This window comes from Scyliorhinus canicula, chromosome 10 (genome assembly GCF_902713615.1).
Source record: "Scyliorhinus canicula chromosome 10, sScyCan1.1, whole genome shotgun sequence".
NCBI lineage: Eukaryota > Metazoa > Chordata > Chondrichthyes > Carcharhiniformes > Scyliorhinidae > Scyliorhinus > Scyliorhinus canicula.
The window spans coordinates 15,047,889-15,075,679 of NC_052155.1; the positions used below are offsets into that span (position 1 = coordinate 15,047,889).

Genomic DNA, 27,791 nt, shown 5'->3' on the forward strand with positions numbered 1-27,791 from the left:
CAATCGTGTGGGAGCGAGCAAACTCTAGTCAATAGCAGGTCTGTGTGGCACCCTGGGAGTGGGACCCTGGGCAGTGTGGGCCCTGGCCCCGAAGAGACAAGACCCATCCTATCATGCTCTGTGCCTGTAAATCTACCAGCATTTGCCTTTCATCAATAAACCCCTTTGTTACTGCTGAAAGCTTCCAGTGTGTTTCCTGAGCCACCACAGCCCCAAAATACTCCTTCCAGGTGAAGCAGAGATTTACATTTGCCTCTCGCAATTCCTTTTAAATTGCTTTCAAATTCTGTCTTCACTACTCACACTGCGGTGTCCTGTACACTGGGGAGGCCGAACACAGATTGAGTGGCCACTATGCATTCAGTCCACAAACATAACCTCGAGCTTCCAGTCACCTGACATTTTGGGCCCGATGTAACCAAATGGGAACAGAGTCCCATAGCGAGAGCGTTTAGCCGCATGTTTCCCGGCACTCACAGCAGCGAGAAACACAACGCTATCTAATGCCACTCTGGTTAGATGCGGGGCATCAGCAGGGAACACGTGACCAAGACCACACTTAGTCCCACTTCCTGCACTGAGGAGCCGCCCTCATCTGAACTCCTTAGTACAGAGGGACATCGGGATGCCATTTAAAATGGTGTCCTGATCTCTTGAGCCCCATGCATGACACCCACCCCCCAAAGGGGCAATTTAGCATGGCCAATCCACCTACCTGGCACATATTTTGGGTTGTGGGGGTGAAACCCACGCAAACACGGGGAGAATGCGCAAACTCCACACAGACAGTGACCCAGAGCCGGGATCGAACCTGGGACCTCGGCGCTGTGAGGCTGCAATGCCAACCACTGCGCTACTGTGCTGCCCTTTGTAGGCAGCAGTGCTGACCACTGTTCTACCCCCTCAATCTATCTATAAGGGGGTCCTCGGCCCATCCCCACCCATCCCACCTCACGTGCACATGGAACCCCCAGACCCAATCTCCGCCAGTAAATGCCAACTTGCCACCTTGGCAGAGCCATGCTGTCACCCTGGCAGTGCCCCTGCTAGCCGTTAGTGCCGCCCAGGCTGGCACCAAGGTGGCACTGCCAGGCTGCCAGGCAGGCACCAGCAATGTAGGGTGCCATCCTGTCCAGAGGGCAAGCATCTGGAGGGCCTCTGACCAACTGAGGGACCCCCCACAAGTGCCGTTCTGCCTGGTCCCATTTTATTGGTGGCCAGTAGTGACTGGCACTCGCCCAAAGTCTCTGAGGTGAGGGGAATATATCCCAATGCCCCAGGTGCCTCGGGAAACTGCACATTAGAGTGAGATTGGCCCACAATGGCTGGGATTCACATTGCGGCATCTCACGAGATTGTGTTAAATATTGTGAGGTGCAGAGAGCCGGGTCGATCCCAGGAGCGAGGTCTCCCGGCACCTACCAACCACATTGTACCCCGGCGCGCTGACCTTCAGGAGTATACCGTGGCCGGTATATCATGGCCTTTAATTTCAACTTTGCTGTCTGATTTCTCTGTCCTCGGCCCCCTGCTACATTCCATCGATGCTCAATGTAAGCTCCAGGAACAGGACCTGATTAGGGGCTTGACAAACTTCTGGACTCATCATTGAGTTCCACAATTTCAAACTGCAATCTCAGCTTCCATTCTTTTTTCTTTTCCTTGGCAATTTCTGGCTTTATTCTTTTGCTTTTCTGTTTTATTTCCTGCTTTTGGGAGTGTCCATTATCCTGACATCGCACCTTCTCGAGTCACCATTAGGCTTTAGGTGCAGAAGTAAGCCATTCAGCCCATCGAGTCTGCTCAGCCATTCAATAAGGTCATGACTGATCTGATACAATAATCCTCAACTCCAATTTCCCGCCATAATCCCCATAAGCCGTGATTCCCATATTGGTTAAAAATGTCTTTACTTTGTCCCATTACCACTTAGGGCAGCACGGGAGCACAAGTGGAGAGCACTGTGGCTTCACAGCGCCACGGTCCCAGGTTCGATTCCCTGCTGGGTCACTGTCTGTGCGGAGTCTGCACGTTCTCCCCGTGTCTGCGTGAGTTTCCTCCGGGTGCTCCGGTTTCCTCCCACAGTCCAAAGACGTGCAGGTTAGGTGGATTGGCCATGATAAATAGCCCTTAATGTCCAAAAAGGTTAGGTGGGGTTATTGGGTTACGGGGCGAGTTGAAAGTGGGTCGGTGCAGACTCGATGGGCCGAATGACTTCCTTCTGCATTGAATGGTCTAAATTCAAAAACTTTGGGCGAAATTCTCCCCCCCCCACGACGGGTGGGAGAATAGCGGGAGGGCCTTCCCGACTTTTTTGACGCCCTCCCGCTATTCTCCCCCCCCCCGCCGAAATCCCGACACGAATCGCTGCCGCCGTTTTTTTACGGCCGGCAGCGATTCTCAGCTGTTAGAAGGGCCGAAGTCCCAGCCCTTTACGACCTTTTTACGAACGGCAAACACACCTGGTCCTGCCGTTCGTAAAAACGTCGTGACCACCTGGAAAAAAATAACCATGGCACCGATTGGCACGGCAGCACCACGGCTGTGCCAAGGGTGCCATGGGCCCGCGATCGGTGCCCACCGATCGCGGGCAGCGGGCCCAATGCCCGCGCACTATTTGTCCTTCCGCCGCCCCGCAGTATCAATACGCGGGGCGGCTGAGGGGCAACCCGGACCGCGCATGCGCGGGTTTCGCGCAAAAACGCGATGACGTCACCCGCGCATGCGCGGGTGGAGTCTTCCCACCTGCGCATGCGCGGCTGACGTCATATGACGCGTCAGCCGGCGCTAAATCCGACAAGCGGGCTTAACGATTTTCGTTAAGCCCGATTTGTCGGAGCCTCCGACGTCGGGCTGCTAGCCCCGACGGGGGACCAGAATCGGTCCCCCGTCGGGAAGGGGCGCGATGCCGTAAAACCCGCCCGGATTTTACGGCAGTTTGACGATTTCTCCCGTTTTGGGAGAATTTCGCCCTCTGGACTTGTACCACCAACCCTTTTGTCATTTAATCTCTCTTGCTGTCCACCCCATGACAGATTTTCCCTTTTTCCTTTCTTTCCCTCTTCTCCCCTCTCACTTGCTCAAAACTTTCTTGATGTCTAACTATTCTTAGTTCTGATGAAAGATTACAAACATGAAATGGTAACTCTGTTTTGCTCTCCACAGATGTTGCCTGACTTGCTGAATATTTTCAGTACTTTTGTCTGTTTTTCAGATTTACAGGAGCTGTACCAGCATTAGCTTGTTGGCTGGCTGAATGTATTTATTTTTCAACGAATTTAGCTTTTTCTCTCTCCTTTTCATTTATAGTTATTGATGTTTCTATTTCAATTCCCATTGTACGCAACAAATTCATTCATATTAAAAATGGGTAAAGCCACTTATTTATAATAAGAATCTTTATTGGTGCCACAAGTAGGCTTACATTGACACTGCAATGAAGTCACTGTGGAAAGCCCCTAGTCGCCACACTTCGACGCCTGTTCGGGTACACTGAGGGAGAATTCAGAATGTCCAATTCACCTAACAAGCACGTCTTTCGGGACTTGTGGGAGGAAACCGGAGCACCCGGAGGGAACCCACGCAGACACGGGGGAGAACTTTCAGACTCCGTACAGACAGTGACCCGAGCTTGGAATCGAACCCGGGTCCCTGGCGCTGTGTAGCAACAGTGCTAACCACTGTGCTATTGTGCTGCCCACAAGTCTTCGAATGCCAATCTTAGTCGAGTACATGTTTTGTATTCCCATGGTCAGGAAGGTCAGCATGGGAACAAGGTGGAGAATTAAAATGACAAGCAATTGGAAGATCGGGTCATGCTCACAAAGGACTTCCCCAAAAGCTGTCACCCCATTTGAGCTTGGTGCGTATGTGGTCGAGGCTCGCGGCATTGGGAGCTTCATCAAGAACTACTTGTGACAATAAGCGATTATTGTTATTATTATTATTATTATTATTAGCAATGGTTGCACAAGTTTTGGTTATCTTGGAGATATTTGTGATGATTGCAAGAAGGGTGAAATTTAAGTTGGAATTCGTGAGGAATGAGTTGAAGCCAGAGACCTCCTCCTTTGGTTCTCCTACCCCCTCCTTGTGTCCACTGGCTTAAAAACTCTTTCGCTTCGACCTTTCAAAGTGTTCCATACATTGAGCATTATCCTCCTCCAATCTATTTGTCCTAATTCTTCCCTCATCTCTTTGAATGTAAATGTGTGCAAGTTAGTAAATCTGGCTTCCTGTCTTTAGTGTCATCAAATCCTTGAACCTGTTCAAGCTAATCCTTCTCCAGCCACTCGCCCATCGCATTCCCGCACCCCTCCCCCCATCAGCAGCAGCAGTTTCCATTTATTGGGTGTTATCTAGGTTAGTTGGAAATATCAGGCCAACTTGAGTGCTGCCTCTTGTGGGTCCCCTGACACATTACGTCCTGAGGCAGTAATGTGTTACCTTGACTGAAGCAACCTGGGATTCCCTCCTTTGTGTTGCGTTGATTGATGTCACTCACTGAAATAACTTTCTTCCTTTCCCAAACCCTTCTCATCTCCTAATATAGCCAACTGTCCTCCTGCTGGTATTGACTGGCAAAAATCCCCCTGGTATTAGCTTAAAGCTTTAACATTGGAGATTTCTGACCAGAGCAATTCTGTCTGTATTCGGCCGATGACCTTTCATCAGAACAGAAGAAACATAGAAATGTGAAGAGCTTTTACACTCTTCATAAAAAGGTTCCGGGGGGGGGGGGGGGGGGGGGGGGATTGAACACAGGAGTTCTTCATAGGGTAGAGGCCGGAGGAGATTAAATAACAAAAGATTCCATAGTGCAACAACCAAGGAGGATGGTAATGGATATCGTAAATTAACAAATGAAAGATGAACTGCTCCATAAAAAACATCTAAACGCAACATGTAGAAGTAAAGAAAGAAACAAGATGGAGACCGACCCAGCAAAACAGCAAAAAAAGTGATAAAAATATCCAGAACAAGATGGAGGCAGAGGTTGTTGAATTGAGGGTTGCGGAGTACCTTGGTGGAAGCTGTTCCTCGAGCTAGCGTTGTGCTTCACTGGAACACTGCAGTAGGCCGAGGACAGAAAGGTCAGCATTGCAGCAAGGTAAAGAATCAAAGTGACAAGTGACAGGAAGCTGCCCGAGCATTGCACAAAGGTGTTCCACAAAACGGTCACCCTGTCTGCGTTCAGTCTCCACAATCAGTGCTTACAAGGGCGGCGCATGGCTTGGAGAGCACATCATAGAATGCGGTGAGATCACCGGTTAATCACAGAATTTACAGTGCAGAAGGAGGCCATTCGGCCCATTGAGTATGCACCGGCTCTTGGAAAGAGCACCCTACCCAATGTCCACACCTCCACCCTATCCCCATAACCCAATAACCCTACCCAACACTAAGGGCAATTTTGGACACTATGGTCAATTTATCATGGACAATCCACCTAACCTGCACATCTTTGGACTGTGGGAGGAAACCGGAGCACGCGGAGGAAACCCACGCACACACGGGGAGAACGTGCAGACTCTGCACAGACAGTGTCCCAAGCCGGGAATCGAACCTGGGACCCTGGAGCTGTGAAGCAATTGTGCCATCCACTCTGCTACCGTGCTGTTCAAGGAGTTCAGGATGTCTTGGAGGTGTTTGTGATCATAAGAAGAAAGGTGGGACTTAAATTGGAATCCAAGAGGGTGAGTTGAAGTCTGCCCCCCCCCCCCCCCCCCAGCCTACTGGCTGCAGATCTATGGGCCATGTCTTCCGAGGAGTGACAATCGCGATCGGATTGCAATTCCGCTCCTTTTCACTTACTTTAGCCGGAAGCTGCATATTTCTTGCTCAAACGTCCGACTCGACCCTGTTGAGAAATGTGCATCAGACTGGCTCCTGGGACTCTTCAATGCAGGGCAGCAATGTCAGGGGAAGTGAAGCCACACACCCTTTTTACTGCACTAGCTGCTGTAAAGCAGATACACTGAAAGGGTCTTGCCTCTTTCAGCAGCCAGGGATAAGGTGAGTGTGTAAGTGAGTCGGGCGGTGGTCAGCGGGTGGGCAGTAGAATGGGCTGTAGGATGAGTGGGGTGGTAGGTCAGCATATCAAGAGTGGGGCTGGGGGGTATGTGGCGGTGGGGTTTCTAGTCGGGGGATTGGGGTGAAGGTGGGGGGTTGGTGTGAAGGGTAGGCAAGAGCATTGGGGGTGTAGTCGAGATGGGGGGAAATTTGGGAAGGTTGGGGGGTAGTGGAAGGATTTAGGAGAACAGTCAGGGAGGCTGGAGTGGATAGTGGGGGGTGAGAGGGATAATCAAGCGGAGGTCCAGCTTTGACAAAGAACCATCCAGACTCCAAACGTTAGCTCCCTTCTCTCTCCCCAGATGCTGTCAGACCTGCTGAGAATGTCCAGTATTTTCTGTTTTATTTTCAGAGGTGGGGGACATTGGGGGTGGTGGTTGTCAGGAGTGTAGCCCGGGGGCAATGGGGTTGCGGTGATGGAGGGAAGGGCGGGGTGGGGGTGGGGGAGTTCAATATTTTTGTTACCCAAGAGTTAGCAGTTATTTTAATCCTTCCACCTTTCCTTGGGTAACTATCCTACTCAGCGAGTCAGAACCATACCAAGTCTCCGATTTAAAGTGAGGTTTCGGACGGTTCCCCAGTGCAGGGTAACTGCCGAATGGAAGTTTGAACTTCAGCGACAATTGCCCTGAAATCCTTACCTGGGGACTTCAGCGTGGAATCCCCAGCACATCATCAGGGTACAAACCCCTCCAGGGCATGGAAGCACTGGGCCTCTCACATTTCTATCTTCCTTCCGCTCTGATGAAAGGTTATCGACCTGTCGACTCTTTCCCGCTTTTCTTGTTCCCATTTCCGATTTCCAGCGTCCGCAGTATTTCACTCTTTGCAATTCCTTTAGCCGCTTTCCACTGCCTTGTGTTGGATGTTGGAAAGCAGAACGATGGGCGATGAGGCGAGGATGGAATTTCTTCTTGCAGTCACTTGAGAAATGAAGGACTGAAGAGCATTGTGGCAGAGCTCCTCATACTGATCTTGAGGAGGTTTGAGCCATTTGAAAGGCTGTTCAACTACAGAGTGAGTCAGCACAGTGCGGAGTTGTGGAAAAAAGGCTCTGAATGTGTATTTGGGAATTCAATCACAACAGAGAGGATTTGTATAATTATGAAGAAAGATTTTGCATCTGTCCAACAACAAATAAAATAGGAGATGAGGAGAAAGGAAATGTTTTCGTCCCCATGATCAGGCCAGATGCCTTTGATATCGTGCCCAACAAATGGTGTCCGTGAGAGCCCCGTTTGAGGGAATATGCTGAATTCTGGACTCATATTATGGCATGAGTGAGAATGAATTAGAATTAGAATTAGAACAGTACAGCACAGAATAGGCCCTTCGGCCCTCAATGTTGTGCCGAGCCATGATCACCCTACTCAAACCCACGTATCCACCCTATACCCGTAACCCAACAACCCCCCCTTAACCTTACTTATTATTAGGACACTACGGGCAATTTAGCATGGCCAATCCACCTAACCCGCACATCTTTGGACTGTGGGAGGAAACCGGAGCACCCGGAGGAAACCCACGCACACAGGGGGTGTATTGAGCACACAGGATTGTATTGAGTGGCATTCCATGAGAGGAATAAGTTGCCAAGCAAGATTGTTGCAGATTACATTCTTGAATTAAAAGAGGACCTCTCATCACTGCAGGTGTAGGGTGAACTCAGAAATTAATTTTGGGCACGCATTAGTTGGGGGCACAAAGAACAATAAAACCCAGGTCAAACTTTTGAGCAAAGTCATTAAGCTAACATTGGAGGAGGCCGGTGATGAGGCCACAGCCATGGTAATGGCAGGAAGAGATCATTCAAATTGCAAGAGAGTCATTTTTCTGAGCTGGCAGGCTAGTCATCAACCAATGAAGTTCCACCTTTCCTGTCAAAGTACCGTGCCTGTGGGACAGTTGGTCACATCCAGGTGACATGCAAGGGTAGAGAAAACGGTAATGCTCCAGATCATTGTGAAGCTGCTGGTTACAGCCATTCCCCAGGCCAAGGTGGTGTTAGATCTAAAGCTGGATCAGAAATCTGGAAATCCTTGATTGCGCATATGATAGATGTGGAACATAGGTGGAAAATGATAATTGCAGAAACAGAAATTGATATGATGGAGCAAGAAGACCAAGAGTTATACTCAGCAAAAGAGTAAGAGAAACAGTTACAATGGAAGGTAAGGGTTAAATATATAACCCCAATGCTCATTTCAGGGCCTCATCCCATTGCAGCTGGTATGAATTCACTAGAAGGCAGGGGCTTGCGAGGATCACAGAATAATACAGCAGAGAAGAGGCCCTTCAGCCCATCGAGTCTGAACCGACGCATGAAAAACACCTGACCTGCCTACCAAATCCCATTTGCCAGCACTTGGCCCATAGCCTTGAATGTTATGGCGTACCAAGTGCTCATCCAGTTACTTTTAAAGGATATGAGGCAACCCACCTCTACCACCCTCCCAGGGTAGTGCATTCCAGACCGCCACAACCCTCGGGGTAAAAAAAGCTTTTCTCAAATCCCCCCTAAGCCTCCTGCCTCTCACCATGAGCTTGTGTCCCCTCGTAACTGACCCTTCACCCAAGGGGGACAGTTGCTCCCTGTCCATTTCCCTCGTAATCTTGTACACCTCCGTCGGCTCGCCCCTCAGTCTTCCCTGCTTCAGAGAAAACAACCCGAGCCTATCCAACCTCTCTTCATAACTTAAATGTTCCGTCCCAGGCAACATTCTGGTGAATGGCCTCTGCACCCCCTCCAGTGCAATCACATCCTTCTTATAATCTGGCGACCAGATTTGCACGCAGTACTCCAGCTGTGGCCTCACCAAAGTTCTATACAACTCCAACAGGGCCTCCCTGCTTTTGTAATCTATGTCTCAATTATTAAAAGAAGGTGTCACATATGCCTTTTTCACCACCCTATTAACCTGCCCTTCTGCTTTCAGAGATCTATAGACAAACCCGCCAAGGTCCCTTTGTTCCTCGGAACTTCCCAGTGCCAGGCCATTCATTGAATACTTCCTTGTCACGTTACTCCTTCCAAAGTGTTCAGGGTTAAATTCCATTTGCCACTCCTCTGCCCATTTAACCCGTCTATATCTTCCTGTAACCCAAGACACACAACCTCACTGTTAACCACCCGGCCAATCTTTGTGTGACCCGCAGAGCTCCTCCTGTCCATGCTGCGGACCCCCCATCCTCACCTCAACCATGACACCGCAACCCCTCCTCCCCCCCCCCCCCCCCCCCCCCCCCGCATTATATAATTTGGCCAGCCTCCACCAAAGTAGGCAACATGAGCTCTCCCCTCGAGGCGATTCCCCCGTCGCCTACATTGAATACCATCCAATTGGGTAATTGTCCAATGCACGTTTGAACTTTGGCAGTCCTTTGGACTTCCAGGGTGGCATCACCAGCCCATCATCTGGGTACAAATCCCGCAAAGTTTAGAAACTTCCATTGAGCAATTACCCAATGGAAGGGGTTAATAGTTATCACCCTAAAGTTAATATAATCATCAGCAATGTCAGATCACGTGGGAGCAGAGCTCAGAGATAGATAGTTCTGGAAGTAGCCTTGTGCCCATTTATCCACGTACATATTTGTATGTAGTTAATAAATATTTGAAAATGCCTCGAGACCTTGGCCGGAATTCGCCCCCCCACCCCCACCACGGTATTTTTTCCCGGTGGTGGAGGCAGCTCCCGATTAAAGCCCGGCGGGATCCTCTGGTCCCAACATGGTCTACGCCATTTTGTATGACTCGCCTTCCCCACCAGCCACCAGAGAACCCACCCCTGGGGGTCGCCGTTGGCAGGGTGGGAAGATCCTGCTGTTGGGAAGGGCTTGAAAATCCCACCCTTTGTTTCCAGCAGTCTGTGTTGAACCACAGCCTGGGACCGTTTGTGACAAAGATTCACATTGGAAGTGGATTTGCTGACAATTAAAAAGATAGCTCGGAAAGATAATTGTGAGGCGGATATAAAGAGTGACAAAGAGATAGAGATAGGTCAAGTCAATGGGCAAAAAATTGGCATGTGGGGTGTAATATGGATTATTAAACTGAGGTTGTTCTCTTTAGCAGGAAGAACGGAAATGGCAATATTTTGTAAATGGAGAAAGACTGCAGAATAGTGCGATACAGTGAGATCGGGATGCTCTCATAGCTCAATCACTCAAAGTTTGCATGTAGGTACAGCAGGTAATAAGGAGGGTAAATGAAATTTTAGCCTTTATTTCAAGGGGAACCGAATATAAAAGGAGGGAAGTCTCGATACAATTGTACAGGGCACGGGTGAGACTGCACCTAAAGTGCTGTGCACAGATGGATCTCCGCGGATAAGGAGGGGTATTTGGAGGCAGTTCAGACAAGGTTCACTGGACTGATTCTTTGGGGGCGGTTGTTTTATGAGGAAATGTTAAGCACGTTGGGCCTGTACTCATTAGAGTTGAGAAGCATGGCAGGTGACCTTATTGAGACATAATATTCAGAGTGGGCTTGACTGGGTGGATGCTGAATGGATGCTTCCTTCGTTGGGGACCTAGAATTAGGGGGCTCTCCAGTTTCAATGGGCAGGATCCCGCATGGCGGACATCCCAGCGCTGCCAAAGGAAACGGCAATTAAAACGGCCGTTGTTCCTGCCGGCAGGTGGCAGGCTCTGGCTGGCCTGTAAAATCCTGGCCAATGTTTTATCACCAATGTTTTTAAGGCAGTAAATAGTTCCTTGGAGCATCATAGGCCTTTTATGAAACAAAACAAGTAATTCAGACACAAGCAACCGGATTTGTACGATCTCAGGTTTACGGTGGCTATTAAGTGCGGGAGCAGCCATGAGTGCAGCTGAAACGTTGAGTCCAGGGGTAACAAAGGCAAGAATGAGGATTCCAGCAGCAACTGAGCTGAGACAGGGGTGAAGTTGGACAATGTTATGGAGATTGAGACAGACGGGCTTCGCAGTGGTGTGGATATGTGGGGTGGAATTTTCCCATATTTTATCCGTGTCAGAGATAAACGCCGTGAAGCTCTCCAGCTGCACAGGCGAGTTTTCCATCCACATTTTCAGGCATTCTGCAGAGTAACAATGAATGGGCAGAATTTCACACCATCCGTCTGGTGGGGCGCAGCCTGTTAGAGATCTGGCCGCCATCCACTTAACTGATTTATGTTTTCAAATAGCCGCTGAAACATCACGTTGGTGAGGTATGAATATTGGGCAGGATTCTCTCAGCCCAGACCAGGCCGGCGAATCGCCGGGCCGGGTGCGAATCCCGCGATGCCGGTCCGCCGATTCTCCGGAGAGCGGAGAATCAGCGCCATTGGTGCCAGCACGGTGCCGGTCGGGGGCTGCTCTATGCGTCTCCCCCCCCCCCCCCCCCAGCAATTCTCCACACGGGATGGGCTGAAATCCGAGTCCCGCCGACGCTGTCCATGTGTGGTCTTACCCGGTGGGACCTCGGCGTTCATCCATCCGGGGGCAGCCTCGTGGGGTGGAGGGGTGGTCCGACCCGGAGGGGTGGGGAGGGGGGGGGGGGGCCCTCTGCTGTGCCCTGGCCCGCGATCGGGGCCTACCGATCGGCGGGCCGGCCTCTCGGGCTGGGGGCCTCTTTAGCTCCGCGCCAGCCCCTCTAGCACTACGCCATATTGTGTTGGGGCCGCCGTAGAGAAGAGAGCCATCATGCATTCGCACCAGTCGCAGTGTGCATGCGCAGACCCACGGTGCCTATTGGACGCTGGCATCGGCAGCTGGAACGACCCACTCCAGTGCCGTGCTGGCCAACTGAGGGGTTGGAATTGCTGCTCCTGAGGGCCTGTTGGCGCCGTCATGAAACGCAACGGCGTTTACGATGGCGTCAAATCAGCCTCAGGATCAGAGAATCCCACCCATTCAGTGATAAAGAATCATGTGGTGGGTGGGGGAGGGTCTCGCTAATTATATGCAAATCGATTTCATGAGGTTCTCGCTCTCTGTGGGTGGAAACCTTGTTATGTCATCGGCAGGGGGTGTGGAAAATCGGGAACATGATCTCCCCAGCGAGAATCACGTTTCCTGACTGTCGCGATACTTTGTGTCCGTGTCGCAGTTCGCGATGACGGCCAGAGCAGGCGCAAAATTGTTCCCGTGGTTAGGAAATCATCTCTAAGTCAAATATGATACCAACGTCGCGAGAAAACTGGTTGAATCCCGGAGTGTTGCCAGGGAGTGCGATGGACTTGGTTGCCAGGGACTGGAGTTTGGAGTGGTGGCTGAAGGCAATAGTTTCAGCCTTCAGAATATTTAATTGGAGGAAATTTTTGCCTGATAATTTGGGAACAGTGGAGGAATTGAGATGTATGATACGAGGTAGCATGGGTTGTTGTCGGTGTACATTTTAAAACACCGTAGCACTGTGGTGAGCACTGTTGCTTCGCAGTTCCAGGGACCCGGGTTCGATTCCTGGCCTGGGCTACTGTCTACGAGCAGTCCCCACGTTCTCCCGGTATCTGCGTGGGTTTCCTCCTAATGCTCCGGCTTTCTCCCACAATTCCCAAAAGACGTGCTTGTTAGGTGAATTGGACATTCTGAATTCTCCCTCCGTGTACCCGACCAGGCGCCGGAATGTGGCGACGAGGGGATTTTCACAATAACTTCATTGCAGTGTTAATGTAAGCCTACTTGTGACACTAATAAGGATTATTATTATTACAAAATGCTGTTCTTTCGGATGAATTCACCAAGGTGCAGCATATAGATGGGAAATAGGAGGGAGCCAAGGAGAAATCCTGAGAGAACGCCACAGTTAATGGTTTGGGAGCCGGAAGAAATGTCACTACAAGTGATACTCCGGCAACGATTACATAGGGAAGAATGGAATTAGTGAGAGCAGTCGCAGCCAGCTGGGCAACAGTGGCGAGGCAGTGGAGATAGATGGCCGACCCTGTCAAATGCTATAGACAGATAGACGGGTCGAGAAGCCTGAGGAGGAATTGTTCACTCTGTTCATAGCTTCACAACATATCATCTGTGGCTTAGTTAAGAGCCATTTCAGCTCCGTGATAATGGCAGAAATCCAATTGGAGCCATTCAAAATGAAATTCCAGAAAAGACAGGCATGGACTTCGGAGACAGGAACACATTCAAGAACTTTGGAGAGGAAAGGGAGGCTGGAGATGGGACGGGCAGTTTGCAAAGGGTCGGGGACCCAAGGGTGGTTTATTTTATTTGAGTCGAGGGCTGATGAGGGCAGATTTAAAGGAGAGGGGAGAACAGCTGAAAACAGAGGACCGTCAACAATCCCGACTGACATGGAGACCAGGAGGGTGAGATGAGTTCAGAGATGGCGCGCAGGGAAGTGGGAGAGGAACCCGAGGAAGATGGACGCTGAGGGCTGGGGGTGAGGTGGGGGGAGCTGCAGTGGAAATTCGGCCTGGCCAGTGAGTGGAAGGAAGGGACACGGCAGAGGCAGCTGATTGGATGGTTTCAATCTCAGGGCCAAAAAACCATCCTTGAGCACATTGTACTTATTCTTCGTTTTGGGACTCAGTCATGTCTGAAAAAGCCCCTGTGAAGTACGTTGGGACTTTATATTAATGTAAAGGCACTATATAACTGAAAGTTGTTGTTATTGTGCTTCTGTAATTCTGTTTCTTTGAAAAGGGGCGATAAAACTTCAGGGATGTTATTTTGTTCATAATAAGCACATTGTTTGGCCGTTTCTGTGACCATTATTAGTTTAATAAGGTTCCTAATTAAACAATCTAATTAATGGACTGTTTCAGTATTGTCCAAGCCAACAACTGCAATTTAAATATGGTTCCTTTCTTCCCAAGGTTGAAGGAAACTGCTCACAACTTCTGTGTCCTCTCTGACCCTGAGTTAAGCTTCTAATTTCACACACGCTCGTCACAAACACGCCCACGTCCACCTCCATGATATCGCCCATCTCCACCCCTTCATCAGACCATCTGCTGCTGAAGCCCTCAACCATTCCCCGGTCACCTTCAGACTCAAGACCTTCTGCCAGAGCCTCCCACTGCCGAGCCTCCAGAAGTTTCAGCTCGTCCCAAATCCCTGCTTCTTGTTTAATTGAGCACGTCAAATCCAGTCCACCCATCACTCCTCGGTTTGTAGGTTGACAATTGCTCCCATCCATCAATGGGTCCGCTACCGCCCACCGACTACCAACACCACCCCCTCCCATTGCCACAAATTAAAATTCCTATCTTTGCAGTGAAACCCTTCCATGCTCCCGCCTCTCGTTATAACTGGAACCATCTCCTGCCCGACAGCTTCAGGGAACTTCGTAATCCTGCAACTCTGACATCTCGCGCACCCTTCGCTTCCTTGACCAGCTCCATTCCTACCGACCCATTAGCGGCCATGCCTTCAGGTGTCTCGGTGCACAGCTCTGGAATTCCTTCCCTAAATCTTTCCTTCCCAACTCTGCCCCTTCAAAAACTCTCTTTGAACAAACTTATGGTCTTCCCTCCTGGTACGTCCTTCTTCAGCTTAGAACCAATTTCTGTTCTCGGCTGAAAAGAGACACATGTTGTGGAAGCTTTTCGCCTTTTACTCATCGGGGCAAATGCAAGAATGCCAAATTTCAAATGATCACAGCAATTTACATCACAGGATAAAAGGCTGCTGATTGGTTGGCAAGGTAACACTGATTAGCCATCGTCATGGAGAAAGCAATGGGGAATTATGGGTCCCAGGTTCGATTCCCCGCTGGGTCACTGTCTGTGCGGAATCTGCACATTCTCCCCGTGACCTCGTGGGTTTCTTCCAGGTGCTCCGGTTTCTTCCCACAGTCCAAAGACGTGCAGGTTAGGTGGATTGGCCATGATAAATTGCCCTTAGTGACCAAAAAGGTTAGGAGGGGTTATTGGGTTACGGGGGATAGGGTGGAAGTGAGGACTTAGGTGGGTTGGTGCAGACTCGATGGGCCGAATGGCCTCCTTCTGCACTGTATGTTCGATGTTCTATAGGCTCCACAGGCTCCTGCATAAATATTTAAAATCCTGCCCCCCCCGAGAGGTGCCAGTCAATCAGAGGTTGACTGCTCCCCATCGCTGGCAGTGCCATGTGGACCAGTGGTCACTTCCAGTAATTCAATGAGACTGTCTCCGCCAATCATACACTGGAGCCCTGGAGACGGGTGAGTGGGGTCAGGAGTGTTGTGGGGTATCGCAGGGATGGGCGTCGCTGACAGGGGTTGGGGGAACAGGAAGGAGAGTTTGGACCCAAGAGCAAGAGGGGGGTAGCTCTCACTAGGCACCCCCCGTTCTCGATGTGGGGTCCCTCAAATCGGCCACCAAAGTGTCTTTGAAAGAGCCATGATATGGAGATGCCGGCGTTGGACTGGGATGAGCACAGTATGAAGTCTTACAACACCAGGTTAAAGTCCAACAGGTTTGTTTCAAATCACTAGCTTTCGGAGCACTGCTCCTTCCTCAGGTGAATGATGAGGTAGGTTCCAGACACATATATATAGACAAAGTCAAAGATGCAAGACAGTGCTTTGAATGCAAGCATTTGCAGGTAATTAAGTCTTTACAGATCCAGACACCTTTGAAAGAGGGGATTGATGTGAAGCCGCAGGCAAACCCGACTGGAGGCATGGGAAATGCCCCATGAGCGCAAGGGAATTCCGATTCCAGTATTAAATCCGTGTGTGGGATCAGGGATAATGGCCTTCAATAATGAGCCTATGATCCAGCGGGTTCCCACGTCAGCCCGTTCCCACCACTCACTAAGTGGGGGCAGTTTTCCTGCCGGAGGGAATACGCAACCCAGTTCCCGCTGTCCGCCTTGGGGTCCATAAACCCCAAGTCTTGCTCAAAATTAGCTGGAACAGTTACAATTTTAACCCATCCTAACAGTCAATGACGCGATTGGACACAATGAGGGTGTTCCACTGGGACATTATCATAGATGTAAGAACTGCAAGGGTTAATGCAGTGTCTAGATGAACCACTAGAGGGAGGTAGAGTTACAAGTAGAGAAGATATTGATGCTAAGCATTGTAGGGAGAGAAGTGAAGGAGAAAGCTAGAGTACAGACTGATGGAAAGCTAGTGTGAGTGAGAGCAGATCATAGTTAATATAACAGTATAGAGATTAGTAGTAGATGAGTGTAGATTATATGTTAATTATCAACTGTATATTACATAGGAGTATATGTCGAATCCAATTAAGTCGTGTTAATAAATTTATAGCTTTGTTTAAGTTTCAGCTATTTTGTGGTCTTTGTGAACACTACGCCAACCATCCTGAATTTCGCAACACAAAGAACACCACACCACCCTGCCTGATTTTAATGTCCGTTGAAGTCACTGAGTAATACTGTGCGATAGTTCGGTCGAGGAGGGGGGGAGGGGATGGGGGGGTTAAATCAGCGTTCCACCTCATCCCAAAGATCTTTCATCTGGTGTGATAGGTTAAATTTCCCCTTGTACCTCAGCTATTACCTAGACAATGGTTTGTACTGTTGTAAACAATTGTTTATCAGGTTCCTTCAATTGTAACACTCTTTCGAGACACACTTTCATTCTTGTAATGCACTGACTCTAAAATGGAGCACTCCATTCTCTCACTTTAATTATTAAAACTAATATATCAACAAATCCTAGGTTGACGATTTTATTTCTTCTTAACGATTTCTTACAAAAGGTACGGATGAGATTAAATTTGGATCAGCAGTTGCAAAAAAAAGGTTGGTTTTGCAGACTTGGCGCTCCCTAGACCTTTTGCCTGTGGCATGATGGGAAAAATGTGATTAATCAAAGGGTCAGAAACATTACTGAGTGAAAATAATATCAAAACGAGATAGCTGCTATTTCTAAATTATTTACAAGGCATATAAGATATAAGAGCAGAATTAGGCCACTCGGCCCATCGAGTCTGCTCCGCCATTCTATCATGTTCCATAATGATATGGTACATCATTAGGTGATCCAACTATTCTATTTGGTTTTTGATCTCAGAGGTAACTTCCTTCCCTCCATTTAATATTCCAGTTATATTAATTCCTATTCTCTGGCAAAATACATGACCATCATTAATAACAAATGTGTTTGGTTTATAAGCAGTAGTTGCACTGTAAAAGGGAGATGTTCAGTACCTAGCACCTGTGTGGGGCAGATCTTGCCATTGAATGCAGTCAAGGTCCTGGAGTGTGCTGGCACCTCCTCAGTAGCTGTCAGATGCCATCTGAGGAGTCATGAAGGGTGCTGTGCATTGTGCAGTCATCAGTAAACATTCCCACTTCTGACCTGATGTTGGACGGGATTCCTTTTGTGTGCCAATCATAGCCCTTCAGAGAAATGTTAACTTCTCTGAAGATGGCTTCCTGAATATTCCCAGACCTGGCCATAAATGTTGTTGAGTCTCACTGGCAAATCCCTGGCTGATCTTGACTGTATTTCTCCATTAATGATTAATGATTTGAGCATTAAATAGCGCTGACTCTCCTCCCACTGGGTAATGGGAGCATCAGTTGACACATTACTTTCTTTCACCTCATCAGTGCAGAAAATTGTGCCAAAAAGTAAGAATTTCAGTGCCATTTCATGAATTTCACCAAACCACGAGCACCGGTCTGGGGGAAATGTGGGGCATTGTTAAATTATAATAATTATGAAACAGTGTGTTATTTTGCCTGAAGGCGGGTAAGTAAACTTTTAGAAATCGATGCCCTGGCTTTTCCGATATTAGCACCAGAGCATTTAACACGGTCATCTGACATTACATTGTCCATTTATTCTTTGAAATTTTAATTTGTTCATGGGATGTGGACCTCGCTGGCTGGGCCAGCATTTATTGCCCATCTCTGGGGGCATCTAAGAGTGACCCACATTGCCTTGGGTCTGGAGTCACATATAGACCAGACCGGGTAAAGGCGGCAGATTTCCTTCCTTAATGGAAATTAATGAACCAAATTGGGTTTTTACGGCAATCGAAAATGGTTTCATGGTTCAGCTTTCGACTTTTATCGTGCCACGTATTTACTGATTCCAAATTTCACCATCTGCTGTGGTGCGATGGGAACGCAGGTCTCCGAGTATTACCCTGGGTCTCTGGATTATTACTCCAGTGACAACGCCACTCAGCCAGTCTCCCCGAATATAATGTAGGACAATGGAATCTCGAACGTAAGCGCAAAGGTGGCTAATGTGAACATATGGTCTGAAGTCCAAAATTGTGCTTGAATGGTCGAATCAGCAACATTTCAATCTGTTAATTCTCACTCTCCTCAATTTATTCATCTTGAAATTTCAAAATTTAACAAAACTGACATCAAGTGTACCAAAATTATGACATTCCAAAACCACATGCAACTCCGCTGACACATTTGTTGTTTTATTGTTCCATTACTGCCCCCCTGTTGCCACACACCATTATATCTTTGCCATTTAATCATCCCTGCCTGCAAACTATCACAGACCTTCCCTTTTGCTCTTTCCTGTGTTCTTCCCCCCCCCCCCCCCACCCACATCTTGTGAGCTCTGTATTTGCTCATAAACCGTTAAATCGCAAACTTCTTCCAGTTCCGATGAAACGGACCTTGACCTCTACAGATGCTGCCTGACCAGTTGAGTCTTTTCCAGCATTTGTGACTTTTAAACACATGTTTCCAACATGTGTAATGTTTTGTTTCTCTATCACATACTATGTCTGTAATTTTGCACTCCCGGGAATGAGCTGGCAGGAGGGCAGCTCAAAATGGGGTGGCATGGTGGGTGGGCTGTGCCTGTCGTCTACCCACTTCCACTGTGGTGGGGGGAAGCACGAGACAGGTTTGTCTAACCTTGGACAAATTAACGTCCTTAATGCCCACTTAAGTGGCCCTGGTATTTCAAGCTTATGTGGCTCAATCAGAGGCTTGGTTCAGTTTTCAGTCCACTTTCCTCAGCTGGTAAAGCAGAAAACGCAACTACTACTATTCCGAAGAGCCTTGGTCACTGAGGAAAACGAAGGATATGGGGAGAGGGTAGGATTGAATGGCGGAGCAGGCTCGAGGGGTCGAATGGTCGACTCCGGTTCCTATTTCTTATGGTGTTATGATCTAATCTGGAGTAAACCACAGAGAATGACATAGCTAAGTTTTGAAGTTACTATTGTTATTAAGCTATTAAGTTAACAGGACCAGAGACCAGAAAAAAACATTTGCGGTCAAAATGTTTCTTTATGGGCCTCACGGTAGCATGGTGGTTAGCATCAATGCTTCACAGCTCCAGTGGTCCCAGGTTCGATTCCCGGCTGGGTCACTGTCTGTGTGGAGTCTGCACGTCCTCCCCGTGTGTGCGTGGGTTTCCTCCGGGTGCTCCGGTTTCCTCCCACAGTCCAAAGATGTGCGGGTTAGGTGGATTGGCCATGCTAAATTGCCCGTAGTGTAAGGTTAATGGGGGGGATTGTTGGGATACGGGTTACGTGGGTTTAAGTGGGGTGATCATTGCTCGGCACAACATTGAGGGCCGAAGGGCCTGTTCTGTGATGTACTGTTCTATGTTCTATGTTATTGTAATAGCAGTCGTCAATATGGTTGATTCTTAACTGCCCTCTGAAATGTCCGAAGAAGTTGCTCAGTTCAAGGGCAATTAGGGATGGGCAACAAACGCAGCCCTTGCCAGCAACACCCACATCTCAGGAACGAATTTTCAAAAAACAGGATTTCTAGTTATACTTTCACAAAAGGTTTCAACAGAATCAAAGTGTCTCACTCTGGAAAGAACTACATAAAGCTGTCCATGTGGAAAAACAGGCCGAGGAATATTGATGCAAAGTTTGGCAAGAACCTGACCGTGTTACTTGTTTATGGTCATCGTTTATCAAAGTCTATTTGGGAACAGTTTTCTCCTTGTGGTGAACATAGGAATTCCAGATATATTGTATTATCCATATTTGGTGCAGTGAGGGTTAAAAGCCTGGGTTAGTTTAAGTGAAGTGAATGGGCTAGATGGAATCCAATGTTGACAAATGTAAGATTATCCATTTTGGTAGGAATAACAGCAAAAGGGATTATTATTTAAATGATAAAATATTAAAACATGCTGCCGTGCAGAGAGACCTGGGTGTCCTAGGGCATGAGTCGCAAAAGGTTGGTCTACAGGTGCAACAGGTGATTAAGAAGGTGAATGGAGTTTTGTCCTTCATTGCTAGAGCGATGGAGTTTAAGACTAGGGAGGTTATGCTGCAACTGTATAAGGTGTTAGTGCGGCCACACCTGGAGTATTGTGTTCAGTTTTGGTCTCCTTACCTGAGAAAGGACATACTGACGCTGGAGGGTGTGCAGAGGAGATTCACTAGGTTAATCACAGAGTTGAGGGGGTTGGATTACGAGGAGAGGTTGAGTAGACTGGGACCGCACTCGTTAGAATTTAGAAGGATGCGGGGGGCGGGGGGATCTTATAGAAACATGTAAAATTATAAAGGGAATAGATAGGATAGATGCGGGCAGGTTGTTTCCATTGGCGGGTGAAAGCAGAACTAGGGGGCATAGCCTCAAAATAAGGGGAAGTAGATTTAGGACTGAATTTAGGAGGAACTTCTTCACCCAAAGGGTTCTGAATTTATGGAATTCCTTGCCCAGTGAAGCAGCTAACGTTCCATCATTAAATGTTTTCAAGATAAAAATAGACAGTTTTTTGAAGAATAAAGGAATAAAGGGTTATGGTGATCGGGTGGGAAAGTGGAGCTGAGTCCACAAAAGATCAGCCATGATCTCATTGGATGGCGGAGTAGGCTCGAGGGGCCAGATGGCCTATTCGTGCTCCTAGTTTATATGTTCTTATGTTCTTAGTGTGTGTGTGACTGCTGCAGTCATGTATTAGTTGAAAGACAACTAAAGTTTGGAGCCGGAGGTGCAATTAAAGGATCGTAAGAAAAGCTTGGCTAATGCAATGTTGATTGGATTAAGAGGGGTTCCCTGTGGAGTTAATAAGATTTCATTTGGGTAAGATGGTGTACTTACTGGATGGAGCTAAGGTATCAGGCATTTTGCAGGAAAGCAGAGTTTCAGTAGAGGTCCATATGAAACTGTGAGCAGAAGTCAAGCATTTTGCTCTCACTGCAGTTCAGTTAAAGATATGTCTATAGACAGATTAGCAGCTTCTTTCCATGCAGTTCAGAATGGTCTGTTTAGAAGGTGAGCTGAAATAGCTTTTGAAGAAATACAGCCAGAGTTTCTGCATGGTTCTGACAGGATTCAGATTTTTTCTTTGAAGCAGTGTCAAAATATTTATTTTTCACAATGAACATCTAAGTAGAGCAGGTATTCCTGAGTGCTGATTGTATTTAACAGTGAATTGAGAGTGAGGCTAAAAATAGCAGTTATAATATTATAATCTTTTATTGTCACAAGTGTGAAGTTACTATGAAAAGCCCCTAGTCACCACATTCCGGCGCCTGTTCAGGTTAGCTGGTACAGGAATTGAACCTGTGCTGCTGGCCTTGTTCTGAATCACAAACCAGCTGTCTAGTTCACTGAGCTAAACCAGCCCTTAAGGGATACTCTGCCACTGCATCTATTAGCATTGTTTAAGAGATAATTGTAAGTTGTTTTCTGTTGTGATGTTAAAGATATTTTAATACTGTGTTGGTAATACAGCTGGTTTAATGCACTGCATCCTTATTTCTTTGTGAAATCACTCCTGGAGCGAGGCATTTTTTCTCCCAGTCCTACAAAATTAAAATAAAATATTGGGGTTTCTGCCCAGCATCCTAGCCTTTGTCAGGGTCTCGTCCAGGATTGTAATATCCTGAGATGAAAAATCAGGCTCAATACAATTGAGGAATAAGCATTACATTTCCTTAAAATCTGCCTGTTATAATTGCAGCATCCATCATCAAAGGAAACAGCTTCCTAACTACCAATCTTGTTCCATGAGTAAGTCCTTGTTTTAAGATTCAAGTTTTGTAGGAACATCATAATTGCTCCTTTCTTAAGTCTGATTTGCCCATTGCCTTTTGACTGTGTAGAAACTCTGGAGGACGTAAACTGTTATCATCATAATCATCTTAAATAGAATCAATGCTGATGCATTATTTTAATTCCACTAACCATTCAATAATAATAATAATAATCTTTATTATTGTCACAAGTAGGCTTACATTAACACTGCAATGAAGTTACTTTGACAATCCCCCGTCGCCACATCCTGGCGCCTGTTCGGGTACACAGAGGGAGAATTCAGAATGTCCAATTCACCTAACAAGCACGTCTTTCGGGACTTGTGGGAGGAAACCGGAGCACCCAGAGGAAACCCACACTGACACGGGGAGAACATGCAGACTCCGTGCAGTCAGTGACCCCAGCCGTGAACCGAACCCAGGTCTCAGGCGCTGTGAAGCAACAGTGCTAACCACTGTGCTATCGTGCCACCCCAAATCTGGTGAGCTGTCATTTTTAGCATAAAGAATAATAAATTGTATCAAATGATTGTCTCTACAGTTTTGCCACACTTAATCAATTCTGTCATCTCACCCGCCCCTGCTCCCAGGCTATCCCTTCCCTCCCATACCACCGCTATCCCATGCCATTCCTCCCAAGCCATCCCCATCCCACTCCTGCCCCACCCTCTCCCAGCAATCCCATCCTATCCCTCGCAGAAACATCATTTCACCAGCCAGGCTAACATTTAGTAAAAACAAAACATGCTGCAAATACTCAGCAAGCCGGACAGCTTCATCGGAGAAGAAACGGGCTTCCCTTTGTTATCGGACTGCCCTTACTTTCTGTTGTTTTTGTTCTCCATCAAAGAATCCTTAAAGTTCAAAAGGAGGCCATTCGGCCCATTAGGTCTGCACCAACCCCCGATAGAGCACCCTAACCACCCCCCCCCCCCCCCCCCCCCCCGCCCTATCCCCGTAAATACATCTGCACATCTTTCGACAGTAAAGAGCAATTTAGCACGGCCAATCAACCTAAATTGCCCATCTATGAACTGTGGGAGGAAACCGGAGCACCCGGAGGAAACCTGCACAGACACAGGGGGCGGAATTCTCCGACCTCCTGCAGGGTCGGGGAATCGCCCGGGGCCGGCGTAAATCCCGCCCCCGCCGTGGCCGGAATTCTCCGCCACCCGGGAATCAGCGGGAGCGGGATCGGCGTGGCCTCCGCGGCGAATCTCAGGCCCGCGATGGGCCGAAGTTCCGCCGCTGACAGGCCAATCCCGCCGACGTGGTTTAAACCACCTCTGTGCTGGCGGGATTGGCAGCGCGAGCGGGCCCCCGGGTTCCTGGGGGGGGGGGGGGCACGGGGCAATCGGACCCCGGGGGGTGCACCCACGGTGGCCTGGCCCACGATCGGGGCCCACCGATCAGTGGGCGGGCCAGTGCCGTGGGGGCACTCTTTTTCTTCCGCCGTCGCCTCGGCCTCCACCATGGCGGAGGCGGAAGAGACTCCCTCCACCGCAAATGCGCCGGTGGTGACGTCAGCGGCCGCTGGCGCACCGGCGCATGTGCGGACCGGCGAAGGCCTTTCAGCCAGCCCCAACGTCGGCCGGCGTAGCGCCAAAGGCCATTGGCGCCAGTCGGCATAGCGGGAGCCACTCCTGCGCGGGACTAGCCCCTAAAGGTGTGGAGAATTCCGCACCTTTGGGGAGTCCCGATGCCGGAGTGGTTGGCGCCACTCCGCTACGCCGGGACCCCCCCGCTCCGCCGGGTAGGGGAGAATTGCGCCCAGGGAGAGAGTGCAAACTCCACACGAACAGTCACCCGAGGTTGGAATTGAACCCGGGTCCCTGGTGTTATGAGGCAGCAGTGCTAACTGCTGTGCCACTGTGCTGCCCCGTCGACCCCATCAAAGTGGTTTCAGGGCTTTACGGAATCTTTTCCTTGTGCTATTGGGGTACAATTATCAGTCCCTTAGTAAATTGGGGGGAAAAAAACATTCAAAGGCTTTTAACATGGGCCTTTTCATGTCTTAGCATCCAAGTGAAGCAGCTTGAGGCCTGCATCGGACCGCAATTAGCATAAAGTTACACTGATGATTAATGTAATCTGGGAGGGTGCAACCAGTTTTGTGGACGGTTTGGTTTGAGCTCCATGTTTTTTTAAAATGTGAGCAGAAGATGGCGGAAACTTAGTTCGCACTTAAGATCCGGCCAACCTTTGCGTGGGTTACACTGATCTTAGTCAAACTTAGCGGAACAAACCCTGAACAAAGAAGCAGTTGGCGAAAGCACTTGGGGGCGAAGGGGATCATAGGATATGGGGGGATAACGGGATTAGGCTATTGGGTTGGATGATCAGCCATGATCATAATGAATGGTGCAGCAGGCTCGAAGGGCCGAATGGCCTCCTCCTGCTTCTAGTTTCTTCGGTCTCTAGAATTTGTGGAAAAGTGATAATGACATGCATAATATTGTTTCACCTCACCAAAAGGAAAATATCACAGCGAGAGCTTGATGAATAATTGGCTGTGATGGAGAATTAATACAATTCCTTACTGCGTGAGAAGCGAGGTGGGTTGTCGTTGACATCACTGAGAGTAACGGTGATCGATGTAGTCCCAGATAAGCCTCCCATTTGTCCAACCATATCTTTCGCTTGAATAATCAGCAGGTAGCGATCCTTGGCCTCCCTGTCCATGTTAGGTAGAGCTGTTCTGATGATTCCTGAAAGATATATCCAAAAAGATCAGTCGTGGGGCTCCAGAAGTCTGAAACATGATTAGCATGACAATCCCATTCCTTCGACGATCATTTATCGAGTGACCCCCCCCCCCCCCCCCCCCCCCCCCCCACCCCCTATTCAGGTCCAGTTTCCGTACTCTTATTTAATACATCCACCATCTCACTGATTGGGGCTGGTTTAGCACAGTGGGCTAAACAGCTGGCTTGTAATGCAGAACAAGACAGCAGCGCAGGTTCAATTCCCGTACTGGCCTCCCCGAACAGGCGCCGGAATGTGGCGACTGGGGGCTTTTCACAGAAACTTAATTGAAGTCTACTTGTGACAATAAGCTATTATTATTATTATTGTTTAAAATTATGAATAATTTAGTATTGTGTGTGCAGTTCCATTCACACAAACATGCAGTGCTTCATGCCTGAGTTACCCAATTAGTGCCACTCCCCAGCTCAGTCCTCATAACCCGGTAACATCTTCCTTTGCAAGTATATATCCCACTTCTCTTCTAAAAGTTGCTGCTGAATCTGCTTGTCTCCTTTCAGGCAGTGCATTCCAGAATAGAACAACTCGCCATGCAACTGAAAAGCTCCTCATTTCCATTTTATTCCTTCTCCTGCTCAAACCATGCGTTCTGGTCACCGAGAGCCTCCTGCAAACCGTACACAGTTTCTCTATATCCACTCGAACAAAACCCTTCAGCATTTTGAGCAATCTGTTCAATCTCTCATTAACCTCCTGTTCTGGCCCAGGGTTTAGAGAACCCCAAAGTGTAGCATGGAGTTCACCTGACCCACAACTTTTAATAGATTATGATATGGGGAGCACACGGCCCACTCTACAGGTGTGGCACAGCAGAGATGGAAAAGTATTTTTTAAAGCAAAACAATGTTTATTCTATGAACTCAAGTCAACCTTTTTAAAACATGCAGTGAACATCTTAGCAACCATGAATTCAAATACAACCCCCAAAGACTACAAAACTAAGTAATCCTTTAAGCTCTCCTTTTAACACCCAAATGACTTAAAAAGCAAAGCCTTTAACAGAAGCACATCAGGTTAGAGTCACTACTGAAAGCATTTATAATTCTAAATTCACCAAATGATCAAGAGATAGTCTTTTGATGGCAGAGAGAACAGCAGTACACCTGCTCTGTCTGGCTCCAGCTCCAACACTGAAAACAAAACTAAAGCACACCCTGCAGCCTGCTCAAAAACAAAAGTAAAAAGCTGACAGACAGCCCAGCTCCACCCATTCTCTGACATCACTGCAGTAGTAAACACCCATTTCTTAAAGGTACTCTCACTCCAGCTATTTATATACACACCTATTAATAAACCCCCATTTCTTAAAGGTACTCTCACATGACACTCCTCTCTGTTCTAAGAAGAAAGTTTCTGGTCTCTCTTCATCCCCTGGTATCATTCTGTAAGTCAACCCCCCCCCCCCCCCCGAACCCCACCCGGCCCTACCCTCCCCACCCCATGTAGCGCTCACAACTGCCCCACTGAGGTGATTTGGAGGATGGTTTGCTGCAACCTCCTTGCTTTTCGCATGCTGTGTGTCCAGTTACAAAGCCAAGGGTCCACTTGTTCTTACTTCCATTTTAAAATAAAATAAAGAATCTTCACTCTCTAATTATGAGTCTCCACACATATAAGCCTTGAAATGACACCATTTGAGATTACCATATGAACACTCACTTCACTGCTATCAAATTTCAGCTCTGATCGGAAGAGACATTAACCTGTTTAAAATGAACAGGCACTAACTACCAGCATCTGTTTCAAATAACATCAAGAAGAAACCGGTAGGCAATCATAAATTAAGCGATTGCATAATATTGCCACTCTGCTCAGCTCCCACGTTTTAAAGATCAATGTTAACAGGCGAAACCAAAACAGAAATTCCTGTAAAATATCATAAAAAGTAATGCCAGGGTTGCCGTTATTACGCTGTGTAATTTCACTCAATTTAATTGCGTTTCACGATTCTGCATTCAAAAGAGTGAAGGAAGAAGCTGGTTAAGAGGCAGCTAGCTTTGTGATGCAGACCAGTTAACTTTGTCAGGTCAGGTGGCGCGTTGAACCAATATCAGAAATGCGGTGACTCCACTTAAAACGTTAATGATACAAATGATTTGCAAATTTGTTTTTCTTGCAGGAAGGCAGGCTGCAATGTCCCAGCTCTTACACAACTTAACCCATTATAGCATTGCAAAATATTTTATGATCTCACCAATAACTAAAACATGAGTATATATATTGATCTGCAAAGCACTAGCCGATGGAGTGCATGTGAGTGAGAAAGATTAGAGTCAGCAGCAGTTCAATGTACTAAATTATCTTTGAACTCAATTTAGTAGCTCGGTGTGCAACACATTTTGTTCCTGTTAATAACAGCAGTGGAACTTATGAACATAGGGAATAGGAACACGAGTAGGCCATTCGACCCCTTGAGTCTGCTCCACCATCTCCAATATCAGTTCCACTTCTCCAACCAACCTCCAGAGTCCTTGGGTGAGATTCTCAGTTTCCCGACGCCGATTTCGTAATTGCCGATCGGGCGGAGATTTCCATTATTTACGACCGAATCGGGGGCGGCGCCTGTTTTCTGCAGCTTGCGCATGCTCCGCCCTCTCAGAAACAATGTTGTTGCGGCGTGCAGTGCACGCCGTTCGGACAACCTCAGCACATCACCTGAAAGCCCTCCCCCAATGCTCCGCCACCAATGGGCCGGGTTCACGATGGCGCAAGGGATGTGTGGTCCCAGGTGTGCAGGAACCCAGCGTGGCAGCTGCGGACTGTGTCTAGCACTGCCACAAGTGCTGCTAGTGGGGGGGCGGGGGGGGGGGGGGTTCGGCAAGGGCTAGGGGTCTGGTGGAGGTGGGCAGTGGGTGGGCAGGGGCTGTCCAGAGGGGCACTATCTGACAGGTTGGGTCCGCGCATGGCCAGGTCGTCACCTTGCGCATGTGCGGCCAAGGGCCCGGCAATTCTCCGGCCATTTATTGTGTGGGGGAACGGACGTTTAACGTGGTGCAGCTGCTAGCCCCTCACCAGTGGGAGCATCGGTGCAGGGGCGAGGCTGAGTTTTCCCATGTAATAGGTCACGGATCCTCC

General features: G+C 48.3%; 1 protein-coding gene across 7 annotated transcripts in view; it reads right to left on the reverse strand.

Annotated features, from left to right (window-relative positions):
- cdh7a (cadherin 7a) overlaps window positions 1-27,791 on the reverse strand; it is a 355,342-nt gene that overhangs the window by 65,824 nt on the left and 261,727 nt on the right. For all 7 annotated transcript variants that reach the window (XM_038808624.1, XM_038808622.1, XM_038808623.1 and 4 more), the window contains one exon: window positions 24,491-24,658. In XM_038808624.1, the coding sequence (XP_038664552.1) occupies window positions 24,491-24,658 (168 nt within the window). The remainder of the gene's footprint in view (window positions 1-24,490; window positions 24,659-27,791) is intronic.